We start from the raw sequence: 23,214 nt of genomic DNA on the forward strand, positions 1-23,214 counted from the left end.
TTTCTTACCTTCACCACGGAGGTTATGTTTTTACCAGCATTTATCTGCTTGTGTTCAAGATAACTCAAAAAGTTATGGATGGATTTTATTGAAATTTTCAGGAGTTGTTGGAAATGTGAAAAAGAACTGATTTCATTTTGGTGGTGATCTGGATCTCCGTTTGGATCCAGGAATTTTTTTTTTTTTTTTTTTTAAAGGCAGAGATTTGCGCTTTCAGAGTGCTTTTCTTTTTTTGGCTGTTTAGTGGGAGGAGGCAAATAAACAGAGTCGGGTCGGCGAAATCCTTCTTGCATTTCCTCAGCCATGTTTGCCTTACGAGTGTCTTCTTCAATACTTTGTATTTTCATCCTAACATGCTGTTTATATGCAGGGTGTGGCTGGAGGGGAGCCGGGGGAAGAAGATTATGTATGATAAGAAACAACTTCAATTCGGCCCGAACATTTTGATTGGTCAGAGTTCAAATTTACTGAGGGGACTATTTCTAATTGTTCATGATTACAAAATGTATAGACCACTATCACGATGAGGAACCACTTCATCCAGAGTAAAAAAAAAAAAAAAGTCTCTGAGCAAACTTACCAACCCCAGCTTTAAGAACAAAGATAAATCACCAAAAAAAAAAAACAAAAAGCAATCCTGATGAAAGAACAGGACTTCATTCATTTACACTTTCTCCATTTTTTTTTTTGTAAAATAGAACTATTTTTATCTATTAAAAAAAGCAAGAGTAATCCTGATATTTAAACATTTTTATTTAAAACAAATTCTCCATATAAACAAACATCAGCCCACATTTAAAAAAAACTCGTTTCATACCATTGCAGTCTGATTTAAATGTTTAGGTTTTAAACAATCTCAGAAAGAATAATAGTAACAATCTGACTCCACTTTGGTTCAATTCAAGAACAAAAATATTCGTGTTAAATCAAATTATGTGTTTCTCTCCAGAGAACAGCTCATCTATATGAACAGTGTCCATCAATATGGTGAAATAGACTTATGTGAATCTTAGTTAAGTCAGAATGTTGGAGGTTCATGAAATGCTTTTGTCTTAATGGTTACTATAATGTCGTGTTTCTCAATTCTGGTCCTCATGCCCCCCCCCGCCCTGCCCTGCCTGTTTTAGACATGATCCTCCTCCAAAGCACCAGAGTCAGATTATTGAACTTCCTCGTCAAGTTCTTTGCAGCCTGTTAACAAGCCCTTTATTTCATTCAGGTGTGCTAAAGTGGAGTTGCCTATAAAACATGCAGGGCAGGAGGTCCTGGGGACCGGAACTGAGAAACACCGCTATAATGTTAACGTTTGTCCTGATGTCATGGAGGTGTGTTATTTCTTTTTTACTGGGCACTACAAAAATGTCCAAGTCAGTGTTTTTCAGCCACTGTGCCGTGAGAAATCATCAGGTGTGCCCTGAGAAATGATCAAATTTCACCTGATTGGTCTAAAAAGCAGCAAAGTGTTAATCTGAAGAAGCCCAGGTGAAAGATAATAAAATTCCTTTTTCTTGTGTTTGTCTTATTTCTATTTAAGACACTCTGACAAGATGACTTTATATTAGTAAAATGGGTTTTAAAAAATAAATGGTTTGTGGTGTGCCTTGGGAGTTTTCAGTGAAAAAAGGTGTGCCTTGGCTCAAAGGTTAAAAAACACTGGTCCAAGTCAAGTTTCTTTTATTGTTAAAAACATAAAGATAAACAAACATATGTTTAAAAGATTTAAAAAAAACTTTATTGGATATATTTCATTTTTTTCATAAAATGGGCAAATTATATGATTTGAATGATTTCCATGAAAGCCAGCATTTCGTTACCAGGCTTTTAAAGCTTGAAAAATAGTCTTTCTTCTAGTTAGTTTTTTCTTTCTTTTTTTTTAAGCTGTAATCCTCAGTGATACATTCACCCATGTAAAACCAGATCTCAAAGGTCAGGTCCCGTTGTCATGACAGCTCACTTATACCAAATAAGAGGTAAGAACTCCATACTGCAATATCATCGGACAGTACACAGGCCTATGGTAGATTCTGTAGCTTATGAGAGGGTCTTGAACCGTGTTTAGTTACACTACAGATGGTTAGATATACGGTAGGTGACACTGCTTACCTAAAATAAATAAAGTACTACTTTGCCTTCTTCAGTGTACAGGATATTCACTCAGCTGCTCTTTAGAAACATCTGGCACATTTCCGGGTTTTGAACCAATAGCAGCACAAATGCAGCGTCACGTGTTTAGTTCCGCTGCCATGAAACGTTCTCTGTAAACTGAAAGAGAGGTGAGTTTCCACAATGAGTTCGCGCATGCTAGTCTTGCTAGTCTTTCTTATTTACTTAGGTTTGAAAAGTTAGTTTTTGAGGGTTTTTGCATTCTGTTTAACAAACAACAATATGTCTTTCTTTGTGTTGTTTGTAGCACATTAAGTTTAAGAGAGGTCATGCAACGACCATGTCAAGAAATGCAAGCAGTCCAACTGCATGCTGTTCCGAGCTCTTCTTGTAATAGTAGTCCTCTGCGGCTGCTGCTCTATTTTTTCTTTGAAAAAATAAAGCGGCCGCTCTACTATGAAAGTTATGAGTTGCTACCCAAAGCAAAACTTCGCCATAAATCTGTTTTTAATCTAACCCTGGTAATACATGAGGATGGTGGTGACTTTGTAAACATTAGTAATAAAATATTGCACACAGGACCTGCTCATAACCAATTCGGCATTCTGATTTATGCTGGTTTGCTTTTGGGCAGCCCTAAAGTTGGAAAACACAATTTACCAAAGTAACTACAGCTGTCCATCACTGTCATAATGAAGCAATTGCAGGGACAAATGCCAGTTTGGCATGGTGTTATAAATAAAACTGAATTTTTTCTGCATGAGTTTAGTTGTATATTACCAGCACCTAAAGAAGCTGTGCAACTTATAAAGGGAAAAAAAACAAACACACAATGATTTTCTATCTATTGTAAACCAATGTTTTCATTATTATTGAACACAAGAGTGTATATCATATTGAAAGTTTGACATTTCCTTTTTTTCATGAAACATATTGGCTCAACTCAAATTTAAATTTTAGGATGAAAAAATGTTTTTCAGGGTCATGTTTATTATACTTTGTAGCATCCCCACATATATACGTTTGGGACATGAACGGTGTGCCATTATTGACTGATACATGATTTAAACTCAACAAGATTTATAGGTTCTCTCTGCTATATTATGTATTTCACAATTTGGCAAATGGTATTTTTTTAATTTGTAAAAAAGTTCACCTTTTAAAACCCAGATTCTTCTTTTATTAAGCGATGGTGCTATGATTCAGTACCTGCAGTATGAAGGGTTTGTCCTGCTGGATTTGTGTAAGAAAAAGATGCCTGGGTGGAAATCAAAGCTACTCTTAAAGTTGGAAGGTTTACATTTTTTCAGTTTCTTAACAACTTTTCAAGTTGTTAGTTCCAAAGGTACAAACAAAAGCCAATATCACAAGATGCAGGCTTTGATAAGAATAAAATAATAATAATGATAATAATTTCAGTTTATTTAATCACAGTTTGCCAGCAGTTCTCCATTTTTCCTCAGCCAGTTTGTTAAAAAGCTATGGCCCAGAGAAGGAAACAATGTTCCTTGAATATGTTCATGTAGATCTTCTTTGACTGATAGTCTAACTCTAACAATAACTTGCACTTTTGGATGGTGGGACGGTGAGCTTTGTTCAAAGGCAATCTCTGAAAGTGCTTCTGAGCCCATGCAGTGATTTCCACAACAACAGTGTTGCCCGTTTCTAATGTGTTACTGCCTGAGGGCCCAAAGTTCACAGGCATCCATTACTCATTTCCAGCTATGTCCCTTATGGATATTTGGTATCTTTTGATGATATTGTGTACTCTAGATGATTTTTTTTTTTTTTTGGTTTTTTTTTTGTAGCTTTATAAAGTGTTCTCAGAGATGTTTCCATCATATATGGTCTGCAGCTTTTCCCTATCATTGATTAATTTGATCAAATTTGTACTATTTGAATAATTTCTTGCTTTCCAACATGTGAACATCTGGTACAATAAACAGATAAACTTTAAATAAGCAGAAGCAGTTTTATCTTATATAGTGAGATTATATATCATCAAAATGAACCTCTTGCTGATCAGTAACCTGTTTGTGTTTTGTCTTGGTCTCAGCAGCAGCCAGAGTTGCACTATGGGCAGACTGGACGGGAAAGTGATTGTGTTGTCTGCTGCTGCACAGGGGATTGGACGTGCTGCGGCAATAGTAATGAGCTCAACAAAATCTTTTTACAGTTGTTTGTCTTTAGAAATCACATAACACACTTCACATATTGTAGTCAAGTTTCATAAAAACAGATTTTAATGTTGTAAAATTCACATTGTCTTTTGAAACAACTGTTCGAGAAGGGAAAAGAAACCTTTTTCCTTCAGATTACAGCACTCCAAAAACTGTTACTTAAGCCCTTTTTTTTAGCCCCTTTTACAGAAAAGGGGCTACAGATTTAAAAAAACAAAAAAACAAAACAACTTTACTGATACCCAGTAACACTGGACTTTTCAGTGCGTTGGGATGTGTGTAATTTGCGTTCAGTTCCACATCAAATAACAGCAACTCTACTACTCAGCTCTGGTTCTGATCAGCATTGATGGGGAAAAAAAAACAACAGGTTTTGTTAGACAAAGTTTTGCTTGTGGCTGCAAGAACACTTACCACATCGAGCAATGTCTCGAATTGAGGGTCTGAAACAACTTGCATTCAAACATACAAGACTGATTAATTTGAGCAGTTTTCCAGACAGCTGGCAGCTCACTCTGTCTTCCTGTGTGACATTAATGCCTATATTTTAATCATAAATGATAAACCAGCCTAATTATGTCAGAAATTCAAGTGCTTGTGGTCTGTTCCTGCCGGCTTGCCCTGATGTTGCAGTTCTCTGGGAATGTAGTGGTTGCACCAGGATTTAACTCCAGTTTTGTTTACATTGTAGTGAATTAGAGAGTAAATAGGCTGCTCATGGTGGTGTGAAGGGTTTTTATTTGACTTGATTACACAGGTGTACCCATGTTCAAAAACTTATTAAAACGTGTTATTATTGGCATAAAGCAGTGTTTATGTCTGTGCTATCTAAATAACATGCTGTGATAGTAGTTAAGATAATTGAAACACATGTTCAGACCAATGTTCATGCAGAAATTCTGTGGTAAATGCCTTGCTACAAAGCTTAACAAAACACTTAAGTCTTGTATGCATCCTTGTCAGGATTGGCTCATCTTTCACCAAATCCATTGCCCCTCAAGTGACGCCTTAAAGTTCAGCTTGGATTTGTTTACTTTCTTAATGACAGCACATCATATTCAGATCACACAGGCTTAAGCAATGCAAACACGAAGCATGGAGTTTGTTGGCCAAAATCATTTACACTTGAAGTTCCCCGTGTTTGGATTGAATGGCTTGAATGGGTTCAGATTAGAAATTGACATCCTGTCTTCAGATGCTTCAGTGTTTGATCTTGACTTTGGATTCTCTGAATTATTCAGTGCAATAGGGCAGCAACACAAAATTCTCAAGGAGGCAAACTGAGCAAGCTCTTATTGTTCCCTTGCCTTATTGTTTCATCTAAAGTTACATAACAGTTCATAATATGTGTTTAGTTTGAGAAGTAATCAATAAAAGTTTGGACACACTATATTAGTTTTAATGGGAAAGTACTGTATATTTGTAGATCACATGACCAAATAAAGATATTTAATCATTGTACAGTAAAAGTGGAATGTTTTATGTGTGCCTTTACGTGGAGATTTTTAACCACATCACCAAAAAGTTGTTTTAATTGCAGGCCTTTGCGAAGGAAGGAGCTCAAGTCACGGCAACAGACATTAATGGAGAGAAACTAAAAGAGCTGGATGGCATAGAAGGTAAGATCCATCAGTTTGTCTCTCGCTGCCATCTGCTGGGGATCCAGGGTAATGCAGCTGGGTGTCAACCGCTCCATGTTTTTTTTTTTCTTTTCTTTTCCATCTTCATTAGTAATCTCTAGCCTGTGAAAGTTTGTCTCGTTTGACCAGGTACATATATGGATGTTTGTGATTGTTTATCAGAAAATTATTCAAATACAGAAGTAAAATGATTTCCTGGTTAGATGACCTTCTTAATTCAATCAGAAGCTGTAGGCTATACAGCAATTTTTCTCTCTTTTTTTTTTTTTTTCTCCAGATTTTCTTATGATTGACTCGTGTTGTAGAGTCTGTGATGCAGGTTTATGGTATATGTATTGATTCCAGTCTCTGTTGGACCATGGACTGAAATAAACAGAAGGGAGTCAACCGTGCTGACATGCTTTACTGCTTCATCCCTAACTGTGTTATACTTCAGGTGGTTTAGGTGTTGGAGGGCAACATATATGTTCATTGATGTGAATCGGATGCGCCCCCTCCATTTCTGCTTTTAAGTCCCTCACACTCACCTTTACTCCCTGGCCTTCTCCACACCTTAATAACATGTCTGTCAGTAGGAATTATATAAGTATGTTTTTCCTTTTTAATTGTTGTTTGCTTGTTCGATTTTCTTTTTTATGGTATTTTAACTCTTTATAGCACTTTGGTCAGTATGTACTGTGCTTAAATGTGCTATATGAATAAAACTTACTTAGTTACCTTGATGTGACAGAGGACAGACATGTTTTATTTAGTTGAAAAGCAGTTTTATACGATTCTGTACTGTCATTGCACAAGAAAAAATAACTAAACTGGTTGAAAATTATGATGTGAGGGAACAATTTTCTCAGCACACAAAACAATTTTTCCTCAAAATAAATTTGATTTGTGGAAAAATTATGAACCAAGTTTATGGTGGTAAAGTAAAAACATAGAGGGAGAAAATGTATGTATTTCTTTTTATTAAAAAAATCTTTGCTTTACTCAGATTTTCTGGGGTTTTTTTTTGTTTTGTTTTTTTAATGTATATTTTCTAAAAACACTACATCCTTTTAGCTGGTGTCCAAAATGAAATGAAGAATTGCTTCACAATGACTAGGTTCATGTGCAGGCTTTTGGTTTGTAGAAACATCTAGAAACCACAGAGAATCCATTCCTAGTGTCAAAAATGTTGTGGTTGTTTCTACGCCTGAGAAAATTGCAATGTTGCAGGGGAGAAATTAGAGTATTCTCCTCACCTGTTCTTCCACCCTTATTTTCCAGAGAACATCACCGTGCTAAAAATGATTTAATGCACACAGATACTGGTAATTACCTTCTGCAACAAAATCATTTGGAAACATTGTAGTAAGGTACACTTTTGGCCTCTTTTTTGTATAAGAATCCTAAGTATCTTGAGTCTTTGGGGAACAGCTGAAAACAAACACCATTATCCTGTTTTATTAATTTTCTATATTAGATTATGTTGTCTGTAAGTGTTTGAAAGGTTAATTAGTTAATATGCTAATTTTGGGTAAACCTCAGGTGTCAAAATAATTTTATCAGTTTAACTTTATCTTGTTTTTGTCATTAAAATAGCATCATTGTTTCTTTGGTGTCTATCAGGAATCAGAACCAAAGTGGTGGATGTGACGAAGCGGGACCAAGTGGAAGCCCTGGCCAAGGAGCACGACCATGTTGATGTACTATTCAATGTTGCAGGGTACATATACACGGAAACATCTCTTATTTGTGTCTCAAACACTCACCTTTATCCATCTCCTTAACTACATTTCTACAATCCCTAAACCATACAGTTAAACGTCCACTTGACCCGTCTTCAATCTCCTTACCATTGGTCCATTGTCACTATTGAAGCTTAATAATATGTGTTGCAGCGGTTTATAGTATAATTTCCAAATTTTAACAGATTTACAGGTTGGGTCATATATCCAAGCGATCATTTGCCATTTAAAGTGAGTATCTTTAGCTGTTTTTCCTCAATGTACTTATTACACACAGGTTTGTGCATCACGGCTCCATCTTGGACTGTGAGGAATCCGACTGGGACTTTACCATGAATGTGAATGTGCGGAGCATGTACCTTATGAGCAAGGCTTTCCTGCCTAAGGTGACCCTTCTTCACTCTAACAGAAGCTTAACACAGCTTGTCTTGTTGCCAAGAGCATGAAATACGTGCCGTTGAAAATCGACCGACATATGCCTTTAATGTTGTTCTCATCCTTTGTCCGCCTGGATTAGCTGAATTACTCTGAGCCGGTGACATGATGGGCAGTGACTGTCCAACTACTAATCCAGCTTTAGACACAAACTTACCAAACTGCTCGCTTGAGGAATTTAAGCACAGATCATAGCGCATTTGCCAGTTGTTTTGTTCCATAAAAATGAAAATCTAATCCCATTAGAGTGCTCGTTCATTTCAATTGATCAGTTATATCCTGTTGATGTGCTGTCACTCTGGTTTCCTCCGTGTCTCTAGATGCTGGCGAAGAAGTCAGGAAACATTATTAACATGGCATCGGTTGCTTCAAGCATCAAAGGTAAAATGTGATTTTATTTATTTATTTTTTTCTTCACCCTTGTTTTCACTGTTCGTACCCCACAGAACAAATAATCTCTCAATTAAAAGGTGTTGAAGTATGACCATTCTTGGTAATCTTCTTATCTCAGATAACTGGTTTGCGCCTGTGTGCATGTGTACGTGTAAGTGACAGATGTGCTTCCTGGACGCAGGTGTTGTGAACCGGTGTGTCTATAGTACCTCCAAGGCTGCTGTGATTGGTCTCACCAAATCAATAGCTGCTGATTTCATTGAGCAAGGCATTCGCTGCAACTGTATTTGTCCGGGTAGGTTTTGCCCACTATGTCAAACAACATCCTGCCGGTGTGCATTTGTTTTAGTTTTGCCCAGTATTTAATCATGGTCACTAAAATTTCAGTATACTTTTAAACTACTTTACACCAAAGTTAATTTCTGTTATTTTAAAATATGACAGGGTTTTCCGTGCTAAAAGCTATGAAGTGTTTTACAGATATACTGTACAATTCTATCTCTAAGTCAGTTGTTTACACTGTTCTACTTATCCGCTGTGTTGTTTGTGCAACTGGATACTGGAAGGTTGCAAAACATTTCTGACATGCTGTTACATATTTCCCCAGGGACCGTTGATACTCCCTCTCTGAGGGGTAGGATCCAGGCCCAGCCCGACCCGGAGCAAGTAATGTCGACCCTAACTTATATTTTCTCCATCTCAGTCTGACAGTATTTTCTGCATCAGTCTTTTAATGCATTATCTCTTACTTCCACAAGAAGAAATCATGTTGAAGCTAATGTGTGCTAAAGCTGAAACTCCTCTGCAGGCTTATAAAGATTTCATGGCAAGACAGAAAACTGGCAGAATGTGCACAGCTGAAGAAGTGGCGTATCTGTGTGTGTACCTGGCCTCGGATGAGGTGAGTGCCTGGGAAGTTTTTTTTAAAAAATTAAAAAAAAAAATTTTTTTTAATGCATTTTATTGAGTGTATCTATCCTATGTGTGCCGGCCCTCTTGTAAACTGTTGTTCCAAGGTTTTAAGGCAAATAAAGTTTGTGTTTATCAATAGTTGCATAACTCACGGAAACTGTACTTTCATGTCTTTATCTTCCACAGTCTACCTACGTGACTGGGACAGAGCACATCATTGATGGGGGGTGGAGGCTGTAAGGAACTTGCACTAAACTCATTCTGACAATGCAATGCTGTAGAGAGTAAAGAGAGTAAAATCAAAAGGAAGTGTACATGATTTAATGATCATTTTAAAAAATCTATCGGAATTGCCTTCTTTTTCAAATGAAACGTGCTGTTAATTTTTACTGATCTAATGACACGTGTTGCCAGATCTTGTGATATAGCACATTGGATTGTCTTGTTTTGAATTAAATTTAGTAATTTTTCAAAGAGCCCTGCGATGGACTAGTAAGCTGTTCAGGGTGTACCCTGCCTTTTGTCCAAAGACTGCTGGGATAGACTTCAGCTTCCACGCGACCCTTCATTGGACTAAGTGGTTAGGATAATGAATGAATAAATTTTTCAAAGAAGTCTGTATTTTACTGTGCATGATGAAGAAAGATGTTAGGACATATGGTAAAAGAAAGGAGAGGCAAGAGGAATAGGGTAACTTTATATATATATATATATATATATATATATATATATATATATATATATATATATATATATATATGTATACATCAAATGACTATCTCGGGTAGAGTAAGAAATATGTTGAAATGTTATAATTAAATATGGATATTTGCCATTTTCTGTTAAAAAAAATGTGGTGTGGGTTCCTTTTTTTTTTAAAAAAAAAAAAAAAAAAATTTATTCTTTTCATAATCTGAATTAATTTAAACAGCATGAAATAAAAATATTGAGAGAAAAAAACCCAGTTTCTCCCGCACCCTTTACAACCTCCAAGGTCCTCTTCGACCCCCTCAATCTCCAACCCAGCGCCAGCGTGCGCACTATTTCCTTGCCTGTTTACCACTAATCCGCTTCATTCCCATTTCCCAGCTGGTGTATGGACCGCAGAAGAACCTACCACCCTGCTGCCGGCAGTTTACAAACGATGAAAATATTTTCGATGTGAGGTGAGACGTTTTTACTTCTGTAATGTATAGCTAAAGAGACCTTTCTGGTCTGAACGGGTTTCCGTACCTACAGTGTTTTTTAATTGGAGGAAAGGTTGACTGACGGTAAGCGGAAGTGCACAGTGTCAGCTAGCTACTGAGAAGACATCCAATATCTGAGAAGACTTCATATAACGTGAAAAAGAAAGTTCGGTTCATCTTAGTGAGAAGTTACTCAACTGCATTTTAAATTTGGTCTCTAAAGTGCTATCAGTTTTTGATATTACGAGCGCGAGACTTTAAAGGTAGCTTTTATAACGTGCAAAGCAGCATGGGTCTGCATTATGCCCTCACTCAGTTTTCCACAACCATGGAAAAACTTGGGCAAATAAATGATAGAATCGGTCCTATGACATACAAATACACTGTTAGCTGATGACGGTGACACAACGTGTTGGTGTCCGATAATGGGTTAGTGGGTATGTGGAGGCGTTAACTTTACTAGTTTATCAGCGTGGCGTTGATTGCAGCTGAACACCTGTTTGTTACCTTACTAGCAAAGCAACATGCTACAACTATCTTGTGTCGTACTGGTTAACTGCATGGCCATTAGTGCTAGTTTAATGGTCATCACCTAGTCTAACCTACTTGCATTGACACACAGTAATCTACTTGAGCTATTGCTAGCTACATGTGACATATGGTCGAGCTGTAAGCATTGATTAGTGTGGTTTGTTCTCAATAGGATTAACAGACGTCTGTTGCCATAGCTACCTATCAAAACATTGTAGTAGCTTTAGTTTTACTACTTGTGTATAGTTCAATTCAATTCAATTTCAATTCAACTTTATTTATATAGCGTCAAATCACGGCAATGCCATCTCAAGACGCTTTACAGACAGAGGGGAAAACATAATGAAGGCCAATTCATAACAGCCTATATAAGGAAACCAACAGATTGAGTTGAGTCCAACTCAATCTCCCATCCTGAGCAAGCACACTGGCAACAGTGGGAAGGAAAAAACTCCCTTTTAACAGGAAGGAAACCTCCGGCAGAACCCGGCTCAGGACATGCAGCCATCTGCCTCTGCTGTGTGAGGGGAAGAGGACAGAAAGACAACAGACAACAGGAACTGCTACTCCCGGCCAGGGAGACCTGCTGAGACAGGAGACATACATGTTAATGATGCAACACTGTTATGGGGGGGGTAAAAGAAAGAGATAAAGAGAAAAAGAAAGAAGCTCAGTGTATCAGGAAATGTCCCTCAGCAGTCTAAACCTATAGCAGCATAACTAAGGGATGCTAACCATCCTTAGCTATAGGACTTATCAAAAAGATAAGTCTTCAGCCTAGTCTTAAAGGTGGGGAGGGTGTCTGCTTCCCTAACACTAACTGGGAGCTTATTCCATAAGAGAGGGGCCTGATAACCAAAGGCTCTGCCTCCTGCTCGGCTCTTTGAGACTCTAGGAACCACAAGTAAGCCTGCAGTCTGCGAACGAAGTACTCTGCTTGGTATATAAGGAACAATGAGGTCTTTGATATATAGTGGTGCCTGGTTGTGGAGGGCTTTATATGTAAGGAGAAGGATTTTAAATTCTATTCTAGATTCAACAGGCAGCCAATGAAGAGAGGCTAAAACTGGAGAAATATGATCTCTCATGCTGGTTCTGGTCAGGACTCTGGCTGCAGAATTCTGGATCAGCTGAAGGGTTTTCAGGGCATATTTAGGACAGCCCAGTAATAGAGAGTTACAGTAATCTAGTCTCGAAGTAACAAAAGCGTGAACCAGTTTTTCTGCATCACTCTGAGACAGAATGTCCCTAATTTTGGCTATATTACGTAAATGAAAGAAGGCTGTTTTAGTAACCTGCTTAATATGTGGACCAAAGGACAGGTCAGGGTCAAATATTACTCCAAGGTTTCTCACTGTAGCACTGGAAGCTAAAGTAATGCCATCCAGGTTCATTACAAAACCGGAAAATTTAGCTCTGAGTTTTTCAGATCCAACGAGAATTACTTCAGTCTTATCTGAGTTTAAGAGGAGAAAATTTCTAGACATCCAAGTCTTTATGTCTATGAGACAATTTAGTAGCCTATTGGGCTGATTTGTTTCATCTGGTTTAAAGGATAAGTATAGTTGAGTATCATCTGCATAACAATGAAAGTTTATTCCATGCTGTCTAATAATTTTGCCTAAAGGGAGCATATATAGCGTGAAGAGTATTGGTCCAAGTACAGAACCTTGAGGAACTCCATGACTTACTGTAGTTTGGGAGGAGAACTTGTCATTTACATGAACGAACTGAAGTCTATCAGATAAATATGATTTAAACCAGCTTAACGCTGTACCTGTAATTCCAATCACCTGTTCTAGTCTTTGTAACAGAATATTATGATCAACTGTATCAAATGCAGCACTAAGATCAAGCAAGATAAGTACGGACACAAGTCCTTTGTCTGAGGCCATAAGAAGGTCATTAGTAACTTTCACCAATGCTGTCTCAGTGCTATGATGAGCTCTAAATCCTGACTGAAACTCCTCGCATAAATTATTTCTGCTCAGGTGGGCATGTAGCTGAGCGGAAACTATTTTCTCCAGAATTTTGGACTTAAACATAAACGGGAGGTTAGATATAGGTCTATAATTTGCTATCACCTCTGGATCCAGAGATTGCTTTTTAAGTAAAGGTTTGATTACAGCAGTTTTAAATGATTGTGGTACATATCCTGTCACTAAAGACATATTGATAAGACTTAGTAGTGATGTATTAATTAAAGGGAAAATGTCCTTAAAGAGGCTCCTTGGGAGAGGGTCTAAGATACAGGTGGATGGTTTAGATGAAGCTATTATTTTAGTTAATTCAGAGGGTTGGACAGGACAGAAACTATTTAGACACAAGTCAGATCCTGGTTCTAAGGATGCTTCGGAGACCACAACAGGCTCAACATTATAGGTAGAAGGAAGAGTATTGTGAATTTGATCTCTAATAGTGTCAATTTTATTGTATTGTATAGTTAGCTAAAGCTAGAGCAAGCATATAGAAATATACCATTTATATAATTTATAACTAGTTAGGTATATATATCTTGCATAAAAAGTCAGGTATGACTCATCAAATGTATAGTGCACATATTTTTTGCTTGCATCTTACCTTGAGGCAAATTGTCAATAAAATAAAAGCTGTAGAATTTATGGGAAGAGAGATGTTTTTTTTTTTTGTTTTGTTTTTTTTTCTCACATGTAGTGACTGTAAAATTTTTGATAAAATTTATTATCAAAGAACAGAATATACATTGAAATTAGATCTGACATTTAACGTTTTCACACCTGCACCAATTCCACTTTTCCCAGTTGTTGAGTCAACAGTCATGTAATTCACTTGTCATAAAAATGTGTTTCATGGAAAAGGAGCCTGAGAAGTAAAGGGTCCACCCATCAATGGCCAGTCCCTCCCCTTGGCTTGATTTACAGTGAAAAAAGCAGAACGGAAATACTGTAGCGTACTGCCATGGAGGGCACTCAACAGAAGCCTCCTACGTCGGAGCAGAACCCTGCATCCAGTCCAGCACACAGTCCGGTGCCCAGCCCAGCGCCTAGTCCAGTGCCCAGTCCTGCACCCAGTCCTGCACCCAGCCCACTGCTGGACAGAATCACTTTGCCTGCAGCAAACCATGTTGAGGTAATATATTCTCCATAATAACAGCAATTATTGTTGTTGTTATTACGACAAATTTTACTGCAGAAATAATCAGCTTTTTAAAACATGAAAAATAGTTTAAACTCCAGTCCTTTGTGGAGTCACTAAATTAAAAATGCTAAATTTGTCTATCTAAATAATTTGTTTTCACTTTGTTCTTAATTCTCTTGCACCACTTTACACAGATGTTATCTTCCTTGTCTCTTATTCTGCCCTCTTACATCATATTTGGTGTTTCACCTCATTGTTTATCGTTTGGATTGACAATCTGTCCAGGGAAACCACAGTTTCCACAGCCATGAGATTTCAGTCAAGCTCATGTCTTTTCACAATTTTCCTTTAGTAGTTTAGTTCAAATGTGTCATGGCATCAAACCAAGACGTGTTGTATCGGGGGTGCAGTCACTGACCAACTTCTCGCCATGTTCTGATTTTCCTTTTAAAGCATCTAAATGTAAACCAGATCCATGTGGTGGTACGACGGTGCTCGACTCCAAACGTAACAGAGGAGACCACTTATTTTATACCTCGCAACCCTGTGGTGGATGCTGGCACCAACACGGACCCGCCAGTGGTTTGTTGCCCTTTACTCCACAAATTTTGCCCATGTCCACCAAGAGGTCTCCTTGCTTCTATCATAACCAAAAGTAAGCATGTGAATTTATCAATGAATGATTTTCTAACAGACACATACAGTCACATTTAGATTAATAAAGACATGGGTGTGTATGCAGACTCCAAATTTTAATCCAAATTCATGAAGGCAGGCAATCACTCCTTAACTCATCGTTTAATTCATTAAAATATGTACATTTAAGGGGTTAAAATGATAACACATTACTTAGACGTACCATATTGAATTATTTTTTACTAAATTTCTGTAATTTTGTAGAGTTTTGATCACCCACGATGGGGATGTATCCCATGTCTTTGTAATTTACCATTGTGTTTCCTGTTTCCTCTGTAGTCCTGCTGGCTGCTGTGCTCTTTGGGGTGGTTTGGTCCATAACAGAAGAACAATGTCTTCCAGGAGGAAACCTGTTTGGCATAACAATACTCTTCCTTTGTGCACTCATTGGTGGGAAATTGGTCGTTCTCATACGACTACCCAAACTTCCACCATTCCCGCCATTACTTGGTAAGAATAAAAAAATAAAGCAAGAATAGTTTTTACTTTATAAGCTAATGTTTCTTTAGTTCCTCGAGAGCCACAACCCTGCAGGTTTGAGATGTCTCTCTGCTCTAACACACTGATTCCACACTGAACAGATCAAACATCAAGTTCTGCTGAGTGACTCAGTGTGTTGAAACAGGACAACCTCTAAAACTAGCTGGACTCTTGAAGACTGAAGTTGCCAAAACCTGTTCCAGGCAATTCTTTTATGTATGTGCACAGATGGATTCCTTCATCTGAACTATCAAATGTTTTAGCACTAAACTGATATATTATGCATTTCTATTAATAAGTTAGGCGTATTTTGCTTTTTAATTTCTAGCTTTTCAGTGAATATCTCAGTACAAAAACAAAAAATGTAGTCAAACTGAACTGAAATTTATATTAACCTCTTATGATTATTGTGTGGCTGATATGCCGCATGAGGGGTTATTTCTTTTTTTCAGACAAAGTAATAAGATGATGTAACATAACTTTCAGTTGTCACCTTCATGTCAGTGAAACATGTTGTATGAAGTATGTTTCATCATTGTATTAATACAGGGGTGTCCAAAGTCGGTACTCGAGGGCCGCTGTCCTGCAGGTTTCCCATGTATTCCTGTTCCAACACATCTAGCTTCCACTAAATGGATCAAACAGCCAATGACGTGCACAACTGATTAAGCTCTACTACTAATTCATTTGAATCAGGTGTGTCTGAGCAGGGATACATAGAAAACCTGCAGGATTCTGGCCCTCGAGGACCGGAGCTGGACACCTCTGTATTAATATGTCTGAAAATTAGGGGGGGAAAATCTCACCATTAAAATAAGGAGGAAAAATGAAAATCTTTGAGTTATGAAATATGTGCAAATATAAATTTTCTGGAGAGTTTTCAATTCCAATATAAGCTAGTAATGTAATTATGTTACATGTTATTTTAATTAACTGGAAATTGATTGAAATGACTTTCAGCACTACTTTGTATCCATCCTACAACATTCCTTTTCTTTGTTCTGGTAAATTAGTGTGTCTGGTGGGGTTTTTCTCAAGTAAAATTCAACGAAGAATTATACTTGTCATTGGAGGTGTTCAGATTTGTATTTGTCATTGGAAAGAAAATTTAAGATGGAATTTAACTAGCTTGGATTAATCGACTCAGTGACCAGATGAAGACTAGATGTTTTATGTGTGTGACTACAGTTATCATTTTTATTGGTTTTCTTGACCCTAATCGAGGAATCTTGAGGCGGTCCTTATTTGTAAATGACATCAACATGTAGATTAAATTGCAATGTGGATGTTTCTAAACACAATGTGTCTGCCTCTAAGCTATACACTTGTTTACTAGTTCAGAACTTTTCTCTCTTTTGATATACAGCATTTCTCTATTTTGACTCCCAAAAGGATGGACATGCTGGAAAAATGGAAAGATTGTTGCTTTTTGTAGGCTAAAAGTGATGCGTTCCCAGATTCTTATGATTTATTACCATTTTAGTTGATTCTATTGCTTTGCTGTACATCCAACATCACAAATGTATTATAATTAATACAATTTTCTTCCTCCTTTATGCCATTTTATCCTTGGCTATGATTCTTGGTTTTTTTTTTAGTTAAACATAGTAAATATTAATAATGGACCCTTTGTTGAAGTTTAGAGGAAATATACGTTTATAAGTGGTTTAAATCTGTGTTCCTGAGCCACAGTGTCCACTATGCATGCCTTACATTTACAAAGCAACAGATAAGCTTTAATCTTCTGTTCTGTAGCTTCGTGGGAAACGGCTTCAAAGGATAAACAGAACTTGATGATATAAAGGATAATCTTTCGTCTTCCCCACCTCTCTGCTGTGCTTGCAGGTATGCTCCTGATGGGTTTCCTGCTGAGGAACATCCCCGTGGTAACGGATGGGGTGTACATTGACTTCAGGTGGTCTGCTTCACTCAGGAACATCGCTCTGGCTGTCATCCTGACCAGAGCTGGTTTGGGGTTAGATCCCAAGGTGTGATTATTTTCTACCAGTTGATTTACTATCATTGAGCCAACACATACCAGTTAGAGCGTACCAAAAGAGACGTCTTTAAATTGCTGAATGTATTTACAGTATTTAGTTTCTATTGTTGTGATTACCAGCAGGAGTATTGTCCTGGCACTGGTTTATTGGACGAGTTGCAAAATTATTAATTTCAGAATTCTTATTTCATTAACCATTTAATCATTAATTAGCACCATAGGACTTCAGTTCTTTGATAATATTTTACACATTATTGCATACAACTGATTCAAAAACTATTAAAAGTCTAAAATCCTGTTATTTCCTCTTCCAGGCTCTGAGAAAACTCAAATCTGTTTGCTTACGTGTGGCAGCTGGGCCCTGTTTGGTAGAGGCCTGCACTGTGGCTCTCATCTCTCACTTCCTCATGGACTTACCCTGGGTGTGGGGCTTCATCCTCGGGTAAATATAGCACTATTCCCACTCAGCACCGACTGTCAACAGCTGCAAATAAACCTGGGAACCATTGTAATCACTAATGGACTGTTAGCCTTCTTACTGGATTTAAACCGGGGGATTAGTTGTGACTGGAGAAAAAGCAACAATTTTTTCTTTTTTCCCCCCCCCATTTCTTGAATTTTTGTCATAACTTTTGGGATTTACTGCAGAATTTAGTTTGAAAAGAAAGTTTCTTGCAGTGTAGATAAGGCTTCTAATGAACTTACTGTCTTTCTTTTGCAACTGAAAAATGGTCTTTTTTTTTTAAAAGTTTTAATTTGCTATGTCTTTGAAGGAGTTTGATGGATGAAGTAAAAATAAAAATCCATCTTTTCTTCCCTGTAGGTTTGTTTTGGGTGCTGTAAGTCCTGCAGTGGTGGTTCCCTCCATGTTGCTGCTTCAGAAAGATGGCTACGGTGTGGAGAAGGGCATCCCCACCCTGCTGATGGCTGCAGGCAGTTTTGATGATATTCTTGCCATCACAGGGTTCACAACATGCTTAGGCATGGCCTTCGCCACAGGTAATAAGTGCAGCGAGTAGAACGATTCAGTTTTATTGTCTGAAATGCAACAACTGATGATCAGCAGAGAAGCAGCAAGTGAGTGAAAAAACATTGGGAAAAATAAAAACTATCTGTAATTCATCAACAGCTCAGCAGAGGGAGGAATTGTGCAGATTCTGCTGTATAATGTCAGCATGCCAGGGTTGCTTTTGTGTAACTTCATACACAAAAGACAGAATAATTCCTATAAAAATGATCCGACCCTGTAGGTTTTCCCTGTTTTTAGTCACAACTTTAATTCAGCTTTTGATGAATCAGCTGTTTACACAAAACTGCATGTTTATTATAAAGTTGACCTTCTTGAATAAGGAGGGAGAAATACTTTCACATAATGTGACACTACAGTGTTAAACAATGCTACAACAATCTAATCATAGCTGACTACAATAAGCATCCTTAAAAGTTTTAACAAATTGAACTAGACTCAACCAAATGTAGGTTGCATTTCCTGGACGCTTTTTGTATTAAACTGCATTGTTTTACAGTCACATGAACCTAATAAATTTGAAACCTAATATAGTTGCTGTAACTAAATCTTTCAGGCTCCACTTGGTACAACCTCCTGAGAGGCGTACTGGAGGTCATTGGAGGGATGGTTGCTGGGATTCTCCTAGGCTTCCTCATTCAGTACTTCCCAAGTGTTGACCAGGTATGTACTGTCATGAAGCTTTACTGTGGTATATTGATTCTTACTCCACCTTTCATTATAGTCTGTCTGAAATAAACTGGAAAAGTGACCATTATACATATATTTTATATATCATACATACATATTCAACCTGCTTAATGAAGATTTTTATGCTATTGAAATCTGAAATATAAACTTTATCTTGTAGAAATATGTAGTGATGAAGCGGTCCTTCTTGGTGTTGGGTCTGTCTGTCTTTGCCGTGTTTGGCAGCGGTGTGGCAGGCTTCCCTGGCTCTGGAGGCCTCTGCACCCTGGTGTTGGCATTCCTGGCTGGCCTTGGCTGGGGACCTGAAAAGGTAACTATACATGCAAGCCACTTTTTTTTATTTTTTTTTATTATACCTTAATTAGCAATGAATCAAATTAAGTGTTGTCAACAAGTTCTGTATGAAACACATTAAGTGCCTCATCAGTGTCTTAAGTTGCTACACTGCTGCTGCTGCATGCCAAACTTTAACATTTTCTGTACACTGTGTGAAGGCTCATGTGGAGGAAGTTGTGGGGTGGGCGTGGGACGTGTTTCAGCCACTTCTGTTTGGACTAATTGGGGCAGAGATTCGAGTGTCGGCGCTGGAGGGACACACAGTTGGTGAGCCAACACAAACCTTTCAAAAATAACAGTGTTATCATTGTGAAAATTCAAATATGACAGCATACGTGCATGTAAATATATTTGCATAGCTAAAAAAAGACATGAGAGGCTGCTCTATCCTCTCCTGTAGACAATAAAATCCCTGTCTGTGTCTGCATCCCTAGAATTTCTTACCATCTTACTATTTCTTGTAGATTTTATCCTTTATATCTATTTAAAAAAAAAAAAAAAGAAAAAAAAAAGACGTGTGGTTTCCTTGTATGACCGTTGTCTACATGTCTTCCCAGGTCTGGGTATTGCCTCTCTGCTCATCGCTCTGCTGGTTAGGGTGCTCTTCACCTTTGTGTGCGTGTTGTGTGCTGGCTTTAACTTAAAGGAAAAAGTGTTCATTTCCTTAGCATGGATGCCCAAAGCGACAGTGCAGGTATGTGAAGACCCAAATGTGTTTGCAGTAAATGCTTCTGCCTGAAAAATATGCTTTGTTTTCTGCAAATGATTTATAATTTTTTAAAAATCAATATTTTTGTCCTTATTCCTATCAGGCAGCAATAGGCTCCACAGCTTTGGACATGGCCAGAACAAAGAATGACAACGTGCTACAGAAGTACGGCATGGAAGTGCTGACTGTGGCCGTGCTCTCCATTCTCCTCACAGCACCCGTAGGAGCTCTTATTATAGGGCTCACAGGGCCTCGCCTGCTGCAGAGGCCGAAGAACTCCGCCTGTGGTGAGCGAGTCAAACCCAATTTATCAGCATTTTTCTTGGGTAGGTAAAGTCCAATACACAATCATTCAACTCAGCCCAGCAGCCCCGCGTAACCGTGCTTCGTAGTCGTGTTCCAGTGGACAACATCCTTCCCTCCAGATGCTTTACCCACCTCATCTTTGTGGTAGTTTTGCTGACATAAGCAAGAATTTAAGTAGCTTTAGATCACTTTTGTTCAGATTTTTATTTGTGGCTACATGTCTGTTACTAAGCACTCAAGTTCAAAATGACAACACACTGCTGCACCCGAATGACAAATGTTTTTGTTGCATTTTTTCCAAAAATATCTGTTGTCTTTTTAAAAAAAAAAAATCATTTCATTGTCATGTCTTCTGTAGGGACTGCGGCAGGCGGGGAAGATGACGGTGAAACTCCAGTCACCTATGAGAGTACACTTTGACATTTACATCAGGTGAAAGAGGACATACCATGAGACTTCTCGCACCTCAGATGTCTGAGCGGTTCTTTAGCCACCACGTGGCTGGCTGTTGGTCAGCCCCTGATGTTTGAATCAGCCTGTATTTATAGCCTCTGGTGGTTTCCAGTCCCGAACAAATGACCCATGTCCCGCTGTCATGCTGTATGAATACTGCACTGCACATACTAGCAGTAATGTGTCTGACTCTACATGAACATTTTATCCAACCATATTGTATTAGCATAATGGTTTCACAAATGGTTTACATTTTGTAAAGATGGATATCATATTCTATCTGGCATTTTTTAAAACTAGATTTATTTGAACTATTTAAATGTTGTGAATGTAACACTTATTTTATATTTATATTTTTATGTGTAGCCCACCAAATCACTTTGTTGTGGGTTATGTGATGAAGTGTAAAAAAAATAGTATTTTGTTGTAATTTGATTACTTTTTTTTTTGGATGTTTTACTGTCTTCATTTTATGTTTTATTCAGAAAAGGGTTAGCCATGTTTTCTAGGGATTACAATGCTATTTAGCTTTTATAAAGACTCAGGAGATCTTAGTGCACTTTTGTTCACTTTGTACACAGTGAAGATCTTACAGCAACACCATCATTTACACTATGTAAGATGTGGTTTTCAGTTCCCCTACATACTTAAAGTTTCCATCACTAAAGAAATTATTGTTATGCTTTTTTTTTTTTTTTAAATCTTAATTCAAAACAGAAGTTGATTTTGTGTATTAGACTATGAAAAAAATTACACTAAGTTTTATTTGCTTTTTTTTTTTTTTTTTTTTAAACCAAAAAATAATGAAACATCCTGTTTGTTGCCCAACATCATTGATGAAATGATTATATTCACTTCATTCTTAGATATTTTATTATTACACTCTAAGTTTATTTCCTAATCTTAATGGCATTACTGAATTTAAGGAGTTTAATGTTCTGAAGTTATGAACATCTCCAATTTTGTCCAAGTTTAAACATCCTCGGGAGTGAGGTCCTGCCTCAAGTGGAGGAGTTTAAATATCTCGGGGTCTTGTTCACGAGTGAGGGAAGGATGGAGCGTGAGATCGACAGACGGATCGGTGCGGCGTCTGCAGTAATGCGGGCTCTGCGCCGGTCTGTCGTGGTGAAGAAGGAGCTGAGCCAGAAGGCAAAGCTCTCGATTTACCAGTCGATCTACGTTCCTACCCTCACCTATGGTCATGAGCTGTGGGTCGTGACCGAAAGAACAAGATCTCGTACACAGGCGGCTGAAATGGGTTTCCTCCGCAGGGTGGCCGGGCTCTCCCTTAGAGATAGGTGAGGAGCTCGGTCATCCGGGAGGGGCTCAGAGTAGAGCCGCTGCTCCTTCGCATCGAGAGGAACCAGTTGAGGTGGCTCGGACATCTGGTCAGGATACCTCCTGGACACCTCCCTGGTGAGGTGTTCCAGGCAGGTCCCTCTGGGAGGAGACCCCGGGGAAGACCCAGGACAAGCTGGAGGGATTATATCTCTCGGCTGGCTTGGGAACGCCTTGGGATCCCCCCCCCGCAGAGTTGGCAAATGTGGCTGGGGAGAGGGAAGTCTGGGCTTCCCTGCTTAGGCTGCTGCCCCCGCGACCCGACCCCGGATAAGTGGCAGAAGATGGATGGTTTGAATGGTTGTCTGCAACCAAGTAAATTTTGCTTGATCAAAGTTTACATTTCTATAGTCAATATTTATTTTTTGAAAAGGGTCTAAAACAGTTTCATGAAGAAAAGATAATACAACAGAAAGCAAGTATTTTAGTCCACATCATGATCAATGAACACCATCCGAAGCTGCAGAAGGTTAATTTTCTTTGAGAGAAATAGTTTATTTTATTATTTTCCCCAAACACAAAGAATCCATTCTGTCTGGATCACATTTGCTCATTAGACTAAAAACACTCAGTGATTGTAGAAATTGTAATGAACACAGTCATGCTCACTAAAAATGAGAAATTCTGATGGTCCTTTTTGTTTAGCAGCAAAACTAATTTAAATGTTAGCAAGAAAGCATACAAACTCATGTTGGAAAACAAGGTAAACAGAGCGGTGACGCACGAGTCTGTAACAGCCTCAAAGCTCCATGAAACTGGTCTTGCTTTTGTTCCCATAATGCAAGCCTCATGATGAAACTGATTAATGCACTGAGTAACAGTGTAATGGACTTAAACTTATTTAAACTCCATCATATGGAGAATTACCCAAGCAAACAGCAAAAGAAACTCCAATTCTGTTGCCTAAAACTGTCAAATTCAACACAACCACCTTTTTTACCTTTTAAATTTAGCACAGTCG

General features: G+C 38.1%; 2 protein-coding genes across 2 annotated transcripts; both read left to right on the top strand.

Annotated features, from left to right (window-relative positions):
• Positions 1–2,255: 2,255 nt before the first annotated feature.
• On the top strand, positions 2,256–10,048 carry bdh2 (3-hydroxybutyrate dehydrogenase, type 2). Its single transcript, XM_079264835.1, has 10 exons — positions 2,256–2,273; positions 4,163–4,250; positions 5,824–5,902; positions 7,526–7,622; positions 7,922–8,030; positions 8,400–8,460; positions 8,654–8,767; positions 9,080–9,138; positions 9,281–9,373; positions 9,571–10,048. Exons 2-10 carry the CDS (start codon positions 4,179–4,181, stop codon positions 9,622–9,624), a joined length of 738 nt encoding a protein of 245 aa, XP_079120961.1. The 5' UTR covers positions 2,256–2,273; positions 4,163–4,178; the 3' UTR covers positions 9,625–10,048.
• Positions 10,049–10,495: 447 nt separating this feature from the next.
• LOC306774943 (sodium/hydrogen exchanger 9B2) lies at positions 10,496–21,445 on the top strand. The gene is made up of 13 exons (XM_079265137.1): positions 10,496–10,550; positions 13,940–14,210; positions 14,673–14,874; positions 15,195–15,365; positions 17,241–17,383; positions 17,709–17,836; positions 18,218–18,393; positions 18,978–19,084; positions 19,272–19,421; positions 19,606–19,714; positions 20,005–20,141; positions 20,260–20,482; positions 20,821–21,445. The coding sequence occupies exons 2-13, from the start codon at positions 14,040–14,042 to the stop codon at positions 20,880–20,882; spliced, it is 1,779 nt and encodes a 592-aa protein (XP_079121263.1). The 5' UTR covers positions 10,496–10,550; positions 13,940–14,039; the 3' UTR covers positions 20,883–21,445.
• Positions 21,446–23,214: the final 1,769 nt, after the last annotated feature.

The sequence above is a fragment of the Telmatherina bonti genome, assembly GCF_933228915.1.
Source record: "Telmatherina bonti genome assembly, chromosome: 3".
Classification (NCBI taxonomy): domain Eukaryota; kingdom Metazoa; phylum Chordata; class Actinopteri; order Atheriniformes; family Telmatherinidae; genus Telmatherina; species Telmatherina bonti.

Coding starts and splice junctions, on each gene's coding strand:
- LOC306774943 (XM_079265137.1), top strand. CDS start 14,040: ATGGAGGGCACTCAACAGAAGCCTCCTACGTCGGAGCAGAACCCTGCA. Junction 14,875..15,194: donor TGCTTCTATCATAACCAAAA/GTAAGCATGTGA, acceptor TTTCCTCTGTAG/TCCTGCTGGCTGCTGTGCTC. Junction 15,366..17,240: donor ACCATTCCCGCCATTACTTG/GTAAGAATAAAA, acceptor CTGTGCTTGCAG/GTATGCTCCTGATGGGTTTC.
- bdh2 (XM_079264835.1), top strand. CDS start 4,179: ATGGGCAGACTGGACGGGAAAGTGATTGTGTTGTCTGCTGCTGCACAG. Junction 7,623..7,921: donor GTACTATTCAATGTTGCAGG/GTACATATACAC, acceptor TATTACACACAG/GTTTGTGCATCACGGCTCCA. Junction 8,461..8,653: donor GGTTGCTTCAAGCATCAAAG/GTAAAATGTGAT, acceptor TCCTGGACGCAG/GTGTTGTGAACCGGTGTGTC.